This window comes from Urocampus carinirostris, chromosome 3 (genome assembly GCF_059441175.1).
Source record: "Urocampus carinirostris isolate Australia breed hairy pipefish chromosome 3, RoL_Ucar_1.0, whole genome shotgun sequence".
Taxonomy (NCBI): domain Eukaryota; kingdom Metazoa; phylum Chordata; class Actinopteri; order Syngnathiformes; family Syngnathidae; genus Urocampus; species Urocampus carinirostris.
Window position 1 is genome coordinate 62,934,910 of NC_142351.1, and position 12,107 is coordinate 62,947,016.

The following is a 12,107-nucleotide window of genomic DNA, read 5'->3' on the forward strand; positions in this document are numbered from 1 at the left end:
AAGAGCTCAGAAACTGTGCCAGTGCTTATATTGCATCCGCTAAACCCTTCAGCCATTTTAGCACTACATTTAGCTAGCACCTCAAATGTAAAGAAAAATAGTTAGGGATTCTGTTAAAAAAATGCAACACAATTTTTTTTAGAATTGAATAAGAATACGTTGATGGTAAAGTTAGCCGATGATCAACCAACTCCAACTTTTGGCTCTTTTCAGCTACTTTGGGTGTATCCAGCTAGCTTAGTCTTTTGTTATTGCTGACTGGGACTTTTCAAGTCCTTTCCATAGTTAGATTTCATGCTAGCTGATGCAAAAAAAAAAAGTGAGTCGTCTTTGGAATTTCGCTAAATATTCTTAGAGCTTCTATAGCACCGGGCCAAAGTGGAGAACTCTCTCGAACCTGCGGATTTCTTCTTGACTCTGGGATCACTAAAAGACCAGCATTATCTGAGAAAAATGCTCTTAACAGGAACATAGGGGGAAATTCAATCTGAAAGATATGAGGGGGCAAGTCCTTGCAGAATTTTGTATAATACCAACAGAACCTTAAAATCCCCTATTAAACTGACAGGGATAGTGTGCTTATAGTCTGTAGTCCAGGGGTCTCAATTCGTGACCAAGGGGGCAATTGCCGCCTGCGGAGTGATTGTTTGAGGTGCCAGCCTTAATATGAAAGCCTAAAGGGATAGTGTGTATTATTAAACACCCCCTGGTGGGAACAATATAATCTATTAGAAATAAATTTATTACTGATTTAATCATTTTCACATAGTTTTTCCTTTTTTTTATTTTTAGATCTTATTTTGTGTAGCATTCTCTTAAAAAGCTAATTGATAAGTCGGTTTTCTTAAATGGTAAATGGTCTCCATTTATCAGGTTCTTTTCTTGTGAAAAAACGAATTCGGCCCAACCTCTCCCACCTCAGTTCCGAAGGCGCTCAAGTCAATTGAGTTCAAGACCCCTTCTCTTGTCTATACAGCTCTTTGAGACTTCTTGTGATTAAATGCTATACAAATAAACTTGACTTGACTTGACTTCTATAGTGTGTCGTATTTCAATGCACACACTTCAGCTCCATTTTGAACTACAATGACCTCCAGTGTTTTGGTTTATCACACACTGTCCCTTTCAGATAAATAATGATTTAGTGTTGCAGGGGTGGGGCTTTTTTCCAAACTTCTTTGTTCTGACAGACATTTTTACCGTTTTTATTGTACAGGCAGCCGTGAGACGGCCTTCACATACGCGATAAGCGCGGCAGGGGTTGTGAACGCGGTGAGCCGGGCCTGCAGGGAAGGAGAGCTGTCCAGTTGCGGTTGCAGCCGAGCAGCACGTCCCAAAGACCTTCCCCGCGATTGGCTGTGGGGAGGCTGCGGGGACAACCTCAACTACGGCTACAGGTTCTCCAAAGAGTTTGTGGACGCTCGTGAGAGGGAAAAGAGTTACCCCAAAGGATCACAGGACAGCGCTCGCCTCCTCATGAACCTTCACAACAACGAGGCCGGCAGACGGGTAGGTGGTCCCGAATCGGGAAAAAAAATCTGATTTTGCTCCCCGGCTGATCTGATGGCAAGATAGCATCACTCTGTCAGTTGCGGGGTGTCGGTTTCCTTCCCAGACGACTTGAAAGTGCCTCAAAGGCGAAGCCCAGCCAAGAAATTCTGAGACACAAGGTTCTGGTTCTGATTTGCGTGGAACAAATGCACGAGGTCAGAGAATCAGATCGGGAGCAAAATTGAGGCATTTGAGAACACATACTTGGACCGGAACCAATTAAATGAGAATTGTTTTCATTAGTATATCAACTAGGGCAGCACGGCGGCGCAGTGGTTAGCACATGTGCGGCACAGTTCTGAGGTCGTGAATTCAAACCTCCTGTGTGGAGTTTTCATCTTCTCCCCGTGCTTGTGTGGGTTTCCTCTGGGCACTCCGGTTTCCTTCCACATTCCAAAAACATGCAAGTTAGGTTAATTGGCCGGTCCAAATTGTCCCTAGGTGTGAATGGTGAGTGAGTCGTCTGTGTCCGTGTGCCTTGCGACTGGCTGGCAACCAGTTCAGGGTGTCCCCTGCCCATTGCCCGAAGATAGCTGGGATGAGCTCCAGCACCCCCATGATCCTGATGAGGATAAGCGGTACAGATGATGGATGGATTATATCAACTGAAAGATAATTTCTCAGCACACAATTACTTTTGCATTATATTGCTTATAATTTACCACTTTTCGCTAATAATGTAATGGGGAAAATTTTAAAATGGTAACAACATTTTAAAATAAAAGAAATTTAAAAACAAATGGAGAAAAAAAAAATGAAAAATCCAAAACTATTTTAAAAACCATCAAAAAAGGATGAAAAAACATTTCAAAAATAGGGAAGAAGTTTGCTGTTCCCAGTTTTATTTCTTTCTTTCAAAATATATCCTGCCTTTTCCATGTTTAAAATGTTTTCAAAACACATTCTAACTCGGTTCACATGTTTTAAATATCGTATTTAAAATGTTTTAAAAATCAAAAAAAGGTTAAAACAAAATTATAAAAAAGGTTAAACGTTTCAAAAATATTCAAGCAAATAACAAGGAAAATAGAAAAAAAATACTACAGTATTTTTTAAATGGAACTATTTATAAAAACAAGGAAAAATATTTTTAAAATAGGGAAAAAAGTTTGTTGTACCCATTTTTTTCAAATTAGGTATTTTAACGTTTTCTATTTTTAAGTTGTTTTCAAAAGGTGTTTAAACTCTATCCACATTTTCAGTTTTTCTGAAAAACACTTTAAAATTTGGAAAAAAAGTTAAAAAAAATCTTTAATAAAACCCTTGAAAATTGTTTAAAACGTTAAAAAAGGTTCAAAAACATTTTAAAACAATTTAAAAAAGGGGAAAAGGTGAAGCATTTTGAAAATATTAAGAAGTGTTAATTTTAGTAAAAAAACAAAAATATTTTAAAATAATAATTAAAAAAAAGAAAATTTGGAATAAAGCTGTGTTATTCCCGAGTATTTTTTTATACATCCTATCTTTTCTAAAAAAAAATGTTTTTAAACATCTTTCAACATGTAATTTAAAAAAAAAAATTAAAAAATTATTAATTTTCTGCCCTGCATCCCCTTCCTCAGATGGTGTTGGAATTGGCCCACGTGACGTGCAAGTTCAAAACAAAAAAAGTCTACAATTCTAAGATTAAAATAGGAATAAGAGTGTTCATTACACCGTATAATTCTACAAATAGGGAAGGTTGTAATTATTTCCCATTTATTCAAATATGTTCATATCATCTTTTATTTCAAACATTTTAAATATATATATACATATATATAATGTTTTTTTCCTCTCCCCCTATATTCGGCGCGCCTGCCATGCAATTGAAAAAAAACATTGTACACATATAATAATACATTTCTAATACTTGAGTCCAAATGTTGCTATCGATGGGGAAGGTTGTTCATTTTCCCATGTTGTATCTTCTTCTATTGTAAATCTTATACAGTATAGATTTTTCTGCCTCCTGTCTCGGACAGCTTGCTATTTTAAAAAGTCTTTATATATGTGCCCCCCACCCCCCTCTCTATTCTCAGACTGTGTCGGACTTGGCCCACGTGGCGTGCAAGTGCCACGGCGTTTCCGGCTCCTGCAGCCTGAAGACGTGCTGGCTGCAATTGGCCGATTTCCGCAAGGTCGGCGACGCCCTCAAAGAAAAATACGACAGCGCCGCCGCCATGAAGCTAAACGGACGTGGTAAATTGGTGCAGACCAACAGCAAGTTCAACCCGCCCAGCAGTCATGACTTGGTCTACATTCAGCCCAGTCCCGACTACTGCCTGAGAAACTCCAGCACGGGTTCCCTCGGCACGACCGGTCGCCTCTGCAACAAAACTTCGGAAGGAATGGACGGATGCGAGCTGATGTGTTGCGGACGCGGCTACGACCAGTTCAAAGCTCAACTGGTCGAGCGATGCCATTGCAAGTTCCACTGGTGCTGCTACGTCAAGTGCAAACGCTGCACCAAGATCGTGGACCAGTTCGTCTGCAAGTGAAAACTCCATACATAAATTCTATTTATAGATTAAGCCCGAAAAAGAAGACCTTCTTCAATCATCCACGTCTCGAGGAACTGAAATATTTATTTACAGATTGGTTTTATCTTTGCTCCGCTGTTTTTTTCTTAAACTTGAGCCTAAATGGCTTTTAGCAACTGTTATTTTTTTTATTATTATTTTATTTTGATATTTCTTTAAGAGTTTAGCTGAGCTTTCCCTAAAGCCGGCCTGTCACCATCATGCACTTTCACCTGTCTGAATGTGTCTGATTTTCCTTTTTTTTTTTTGACGATGCACCATATTTTCTTTTTTTTTTCTCTCTTTTTCTACACAATATCTCAATTTGTTAAATGTTATTTCTGTTTTGTTATTTTTGATTTATTTTTATTTTTTTTACTTTGTACTTTTTTTTTTCAGAAACATTTTTTTTTCAGAGACATTTTTTTTCTAACGGAACATGCTTAAAACAAAAAAACACATTGAGTTAAAAAAAAAACTGACTGATCCACTTTCTGGGTTGTTTTTTGTGCATGTGTATATGTATTTTATTTTTTTCATTTATATTTTCATTTTGAATTTTTGGGGTGGTTTTGAATGGCACCATTTAATTTATTTGAGCATTAAAGACAAACAACTCCACTTTTGTTAAATCAACTTTTTTATGTTGCGGTTGATAACATTGGAATGACCTAATAACAAAATAAAACCCCTTTTTTTTCTTTTCTTTTCTTTTTTACAACAGTGTTTTTTTTTCTTTTTTTTTATGGACCACCTAATTTTCCAAAAATTGTACTTTGTCTTTTGGGCTTTCTTTTTTTAATGTATTTTTTTGTATATATTTTTATTTTTTTCACGTTTTTGGTTTTCTATTTTTTTTAACTATTATTTTTTTATTTACAAAAAATCCTTTTATCGTTTTGTTATGAACAACACGATTTTTGAAAAGTTTTAAAACAAATACCACTTATTTGTGTAGGTTATAAACCAAAAGCATTTTTTGTTTGTTTTACAATCCTCATTATCGTTGCACCCAAAATGTTTTTGATATAATAATTTAGGTTTTTTTGTACAATAAAACCCTGTTTCAGATACAAACCGCATAATTTGGGGAAAGTTTACCACGAACATCATTTTTAGTTTTTTTTTTCAATTAACCGAATTTTGGGTTGATATTCTGGGGGTTTGAAAAAATTACATGGGTTTAAAATTTCGGGGTAGGTTATAAACAAACCAGTTTTTGTTTTTAGGGTTTTTTTGTGTTCAACATTGTGCACAACATTTCGTTTGCACTATATCACACAATATCACAAAATCACATTTTTTTCCAAGAGGCTTGTTTGTAAAGAACAACTCACTTTTCGTGTTATTTAAAATAAAATCACCCAACTTAAATTTCCTAATTTATTAATCTTTAGCTGGGATTTTTGGTCACAAATAACACTTTTTTGTGTGTCTTTTTTATGGGATTTATTTGTAAAGAACAATTTATTAGTCCAGCAATGTTTTGAGTTATTTCAAACAAAATCACCAAAATATGATTGTTTTTTTTTTTTGTTTTTTTTAAAGGGGCTTCTTTTGTGATAATAAAAAAAATCATGTTCAACTAGCTTAGTTTGAGTTTAAATAAAATCACCCGATTTTAAACATTTTTTTTCAGAAACATTTTTTGTGAGGGTCTTTTTTGTAAAGGACGTTTTTTTTCCTGTGTACAACTAACTTTTTGTGCATTATTTTAAACAAAATCACTCAATTTTTCTCCTCCCTTTGTTTGTGGATCAGTTGATGCATTAATATAGCCGACTCTTGTCTCTATATTACTTCCGATTACTCGATTACCATAGTCACAATGCATATCCTGGTTTGAATATATACGGGCAAGGTTTTAATGACTTTGGTGAAATATTCCATATTGTGTGTGAAAAATCAGTAAACGGTATTTATTTTTTTTAACCGATCTTTTCATAGCAACAAACGTTCGTTTTTTGTAAAGGGAAATGCACCTTATTTGTCCACTCGGCTTCTTTTCTTCAAGTTTCAAGTGACGGTGGATTTCTGAATTGGCGGCAGCCATGTTTTGGATACCACTCGTTAAATAAAAAACAAATCCACCGATTCAACTCACTTGATGTATATTTATGAGCTTTCTTCATCACGTTCAACGCTTCATAGTGAAATATTTTGTTACTTTTTACAAATTGACTGAGTTTTTCAATAAATATACAAAACTAGAATATTTACTCATATCGTCCTTGGTGTGTTGTTTTTTTTTTTTTGCTAGACAATACCCAAACATAACTGGAACTCAAACCCTAACTCTATCTCGATCAATAACTAAATTTCAACCATAGCCCTAGATCCAACCCTAAATATGTAACCCTAAACCTAGCTTAAACCATAATCTTTGCTCAAAACCTAATCCTAGCACAGACCCTTACGCCAACTACAAATCTAACCCTAGCTCCAAACCTATTACTAAATTCAACCCTAACCCTCAGGCTAGCCCTAGCTAAAATCCTAGCCACATAATAACACAAATAATTAACGATAATCAAAGCCTAATTGACACACTTGACCCGCAGTCCCACGGAGACAAGGATGGCCTTAGCAGAGGAGAATGTGAAGCCCTCTTTCAATTAGCTAACAACAAACAGATAGTTATTAAACCAGCGGACAAGGGTAGTGCAATAGTTATCCTAGACAGAACACAATATATATATGAAGCACACAGACAATTAAACAATACGTCACATTATAAGAAATTAACAAAACCAATATACCCAGAAACAGCCCAGAAAATAGAAGATATCCTACAAACACTTCTAGAAAATGAATATATAACTAAAAAACAAAAATGCTACCTAATAGGGGAAGAGGAAGCCAGACCCCGTAGATTTTACCTGCTACCTAAAATACACAAATCACCACTAACGTGGACTATTCCGTATGAAGTGCCGACAGGAAGACCTATCGTCTCAGACTGTGGCAGCGAATCCTACAGGATCGCGGAATACATAGACCACTTTCTCACTCCACTAGCCACAAAACATAATAGCTACATTAAAGATACATATGATTTCGTAAACAAAATAAAACAGATTAAAATAACGCAGGAAACAATCTTATTTACCATAGACATAGATAGCCTCTACACAAACATAAACACGGTCGCAGGGTTAACAGCAGTAAAGCGCTGGATGGAAAAATACCCGGACGACAAACGCCCAGACACAGTACTAATACAACTCCTAGAAATTAACCTCACTAGGAACGACTTTGAATTCAACAAGGAATTCTACTTACAGATCAGTGGCACAGCCATGGGTAAAAAGTTTGCACCTGCCTATGCTGACATTTACATGGCGCATTGGGAGGAAACAGCTTTTGAAAAATGCGACAAACTACCCACCAATTATTTTAGGTACTTAGATGACATTTGGGGAACGTGGACACATAGCAAAGAAGAATTTCAAAAATTCATAGAAATGCTCAACACACACCATAGTACAATTACGGTCAAACACTCCACAAATGACCACCAGATAGATTTTCTAGACACAACTACTTATAAGGGACCCTCATTCACTCAAACACAAACTTTAGACACAAAGGTCTTCTTTAAAGACACAGACACACATGCACTCTTACACAAAAACAGCCTTCATCCAAAGCACACCTACAGAGGCTTAATAAAATCACAGTTGCTCAGATTCCACAGAATCTGCTCGCAACGTACGGACTTTGAAAAGGCCACCCAAACCCTTTTCAAGGCACTGCGACCAAGAGGATACTCAAGGTCCTTCCTCAGACAAGTCCGTAAAACATTTTTAACCACAGGGCTACGAGACACGCAGAAAATCATTCCGCTAATTACCACGTACTCAGAATTTAGCCAAATTGCTAATAGAAAAATTAGACAAAATATCAATCAGACACTACAGAACACAGGCATAATTCAAGATTACAAAATCATCCCAGCCTTTAAAAGGAACAAAAACCTCAAAGATTACTTAGTAAAAAGCAAACTACCTGAAATTAACACAATACAAACACAGGCGCCCACATTTTACAAACAAGCCACCACAGTTAGGAACACCATTACAAAAACAAACTACCTGATTAAACAAAGAATCACTCCTACCACAGAAAACTGTATTTATGTCATAAAATGTAAACACTGTGACATTAAATATGTAGGAGAGACAGGAAATTCTATCAGATGTAGACTAGCACAACACATTTACAACATTAGGAACCTTAGACAAATTAATACACATCTTGTTGCACACTTCATTCATCATGGGATACAAGCTTTAGAAATATCGGGCCTTCAAACAAATAGCAATTGGACACAAAAAGAAAGACGCTTAGCAGAAAAAGACTGGATAAAAAAACTAAACACTCTCTTTCCTAATGGACTAAACGAACGCAGGTAAGACACACAAAAAAACACTATATTTTCCTGTATGGCGAGTGCTAAAAAATTGGTTTCCCGGGGACCCCCAGAAAAATTTTTTTTTGGGGGACCTTGGGAAAGCAATATTGTTTCAAAAACCTAACCCTAACCCTAACTCTCTAACCCTAACCCTGACCCTCTGGCTCTGACCCTAACACTCTAACCCTAGCCCTCTAACCCTAACCCTAACCCTCTAACTCTAACCCTAACCCTCTAACCCTAACCCTCTAACCCTAACCCTCTAACCCTAACCCTCTAGCCCTAACCCTCTAACCCTGACCCCTGGCCCTAATGGACTAGGCGAACGCAGGTAAGACACACAAAAAAACGCTATATTTTCCTGTATGGCGAGTGCTAAAAGATTGGTTTCCCAAGGACCCCCAGAAAAATTTTTTTGGGGGACCTTGGGAAAGCAATATTGTTTCAAAAACCTAGCTAAAATCCTAGCCTCAAACCTAGCCCTAGCTCAAATTCTATCCCTAGCCCCAATCATAACCCTGCCTTCAATCCTAGCCCTAGATCCAACTATAACCATACCTCCAACCATAGCCCAAGCTCCAACCTTAACCCGAGCTCCACCCTTAACCCTAGCTCCAACCTAAACCCAAGCTCAAAACTCTATCGTAGTTCCAACCCTGACCCTAGCACCACACCCAAACTTAGCTCCAACCCAAACCCTTCTACAACCATTAAACTAGTTCCAGCACTAATCCTAACACCGAACCTAACACTACCACAAACTCTGGCCTTATCTTCAACCTTAAACTTTGCTCCAAACCTAGCCCTAGCTTCGACCCTAACCCTAGCTCCGACCAACACCCTAGCTCCAAGCCTGACCGTAGCTTCAACCCTAATCTTATCCCCCAGCCTTAGCCTAGCTCTAACCCAATAACCCCATACTAAGCTTTATTCTTAACCCTAGCTCAAAACTGAGACCTAGCTCCAACAATAGCCATGGCGCCAACGCTAACTCCAGTTTTAACCCAAGCAGATTATGGAGGAGCAAACCCTATTTAAACACCTTAAATCTATTTCGAAACCCTATGTTTCTACCTCTGTGCGGCTCACCTTGTTAGATTCTGGGCTCAAACACAAAATTCTGGGCTTGATCTTTCACGCCAATGTACACTTGCCTCACCTAGGTAACTGCCTGGCTTTCATATACAAGGCTGTGTGTGTAATCCCATTTAAGTCAACAAAAGTGGGTGTTTTTATGTTGACATTTACTATTTCTAGTTTAATTATTCAAACCCATCTTTAAACCCAGTCTTTAGACCCTACAGGTACTTCGTAACTAAGGTTCTAGATTTAATCCCTGGGCAGGTGAACAAAATGAATTACTATTTCCATTAAATGTAAATGTCTGCATTCAATAGCGCTTTTCAAGTCACTAAGGACCTCCCAAACCACTTTACAATGTGCTTTCGACTTTCTTATTCAAACACATTCACATGGTGAAAGAAGTGTCAGCGTTACAAGCCAACTACATGCTTTTTTGAGGGCATTAGGGATTTCGTTTCTTGCCCAAGGACACTTCAATATATGATACGGAGGAGCTGGGAATTGAACTTGTGATGTCTTGATTCCAAGATGAGCGCTTTACCTCCTGAGCTACTGCCTCCCCAAATCCACACTAGAGCAACATTTATATTTCCATTAATATAAACCCTGTCTTGACACACTTATTTTACTTTGTACTTTAAATTTTGCTCATCCCCAGTAGCTCACTTGTTTAAATGCTGGGATTTCGTGGATTGAGTTGTAGGTTCAAGTGCTGGTTAAGTAAACTAAAATTGTTTGTCTGCACTGTTTATATTCAGTACAATCTTTAGGCAGTGGGCAGGGGACACAGAAACAGACAACTCACTCTCTCATTCTCAGCTAGGGACAAATCGAACCGGCCAAGTTTTTTTCGACTGTGCGAGGATACTTGAGTGCAAGAGGAAACCCACACTGATATGGCAAATACATGCAAACTCTGTACAGGAAGGCTGGTAGCTGGGTTTAAAACCAACAACCGCAGAACCGTGCTGTGTACACACTAACTACTCAGCTGCTGTGGTGCCGAGTGTTTCAATAGTAGAATTTCAACCTAAGGCCATGTGTTGACACAATAAATCTACATTTAATCTTAACATTGATAAATCGGCAATAGCTTAACTAGATTGCTGCTTTGCCTCCATACATAAGATTGAAGGTGCTATTCCCAAACAAGGTTTGGGATATCGCCCTCAGCCTAGATTGCAGTAAATATCTGGGTTTAACGATGAAGCCACAATATTTGCACACCAAGAATCGGGTGACCAAGTTTGAGTTTACTAAGTATATTTCGGGTGCCAAGACAAGGTTTAGGATTCGGCATTTATAATTAAAAGAAAAAAGTCAATAAAACTAAGAATCCTGAGTAATTCTTACAGACTTGACTGAGTATTGATCCTACAAACTTACCTGTGAAAGCCCAACAGCTAACTAGGTGAGCCACTGGAAACTACAATGCTTTTTATTAGAAAAACATATTCAGGGTACCAAAACAGGGATTAGATTTTAACATGCATCATTCAAAGAACACTACATATATGTAATACCAAGACACTCAAGTAATTTCTACTGACTCGACCAAGTACGGAACCCCACAACCTGGGTATTAAAGTACTATTGAAAATTCCAAACAATTACAAAGACTCACTGGGGGACTGACCCAAGAACCCAGTGATTGAAAACACAGTGCACTTACATAGCTAGTTAATGTAAATGAATGATTTAAGAGTTGAATCAGGGTGTCAAGACCGTTTTTAGAGTTTAACAATTGGAAATATTAGGATCCCCTAAGAGTTTTGGTTGACTGATGATTGAACTCATAACAGTAATGTAAGTGTGTAAAGCCTAAAGCCAACCAGTTGAGCTACTGGAAATAAGTAAATACAATTGGCTCCAACCCCAAGGTTAGTGTCGGTGTTGGAGCTTGGGCTGGTGATAAAACTAAATGTAAACCTAACCCTAGCTCCAACAAAACACTAGCTTCAACCCTCACACTTACTCCAACCCAAGCCCCAACACTAAACCTAGGTCCAAATCTAGTCCAAGCTCTTAACAGTAACCCTAGCTCTAACCCTTACCTTAGATCAAATCATTTTGTTGACTTGACTTGTAATTGAACTCAAAAAGGTGAGTGCAAAACTTTAGGAGCTGACCCAGACCTGGGACTATGGGTCCTCGAGGGATGCATGTCCTGCCTGGTTTTGAGGTTTCTTTGGTCCAATACAGGATAATCCAAGCTCCTGCAGCTTGCTAACAAGCTCATAAATTGTGTAACTTGAATTGAAAAGATAAGCCTCCAAAATCATGCGGGACATGCGGCCCTCAAAGTTGAGCTCCTGTAGATGAGTATATTTTGGTTTACAAAATAGACTCAGAGGGTCACAATAGGGTTTAGGATATCATTGTTAGGTGGTAAGGAGGAGGGAACTAGGCTTAGAGTTTTGTGTTGGAGTGAGGGTTATGGTTCGGGTCAGATTTGGCTTCCACCCCAGGGTTAGGGGATTGTGTTAGAGCTGGGTTGGGGTTAGAAGCAATCTTGACTCCAACCCTAGCTCCAACAGTTAACCAAACTCCAACACAAA

At 38.0% G+C, this 12,107-nt stretch overlaps 2 protein-coding genes across 2 annotated transcripts in view; both read left to right on the forward strand.

Annotated features, from left to right (window-relative positions):
• The window catches only part of wnt5a (wingless-type MMTV integration site family, member 5a), a 48,611-nt gene extending 42,460 nt beyond the window's left edge, over nucleotides 1-6,151 (forward strand). The window contains exons 6-7 of the mRNA XM_088332912.1: nucleotides 1,217-1,509; nucleotides 3,573-6,151. Coding sequence (XP_088189038.1) covers nucleotides 1,217-1,509; nucleotides 3,573-4,031 — 752 coding nt within the window. The 3' untranslated portion in view covers nucleotides 4,032-6,151. The remainder of the gene's footprint in view (nucleotides 1-1,216; nucleotides 1,510-3,572) is intronic.
• A 1,011-nt stretch (nucleotides 6,152-7,162) lies between these two features.
• Nucleotides 7,163-8,528, forward strand: LOC148370393 (uncharacterized). The gene has a single exon (XM_088332911.1). It carries the CDS (start codon nucleotides 7,229-7,231, stop codon nucleotides 8,465-8,467), a length of 1,239 nt encoding a protein of 412 aa, XP_088189037.1. The 5' UTR covers nucleotides 7,163-7,228; the 3' UTR covers nucleotides 8,468-8,528.
• The last annotated feature ends 3,579 nt before the right edge of the window (nucleotides 8,529-12,107 follow it).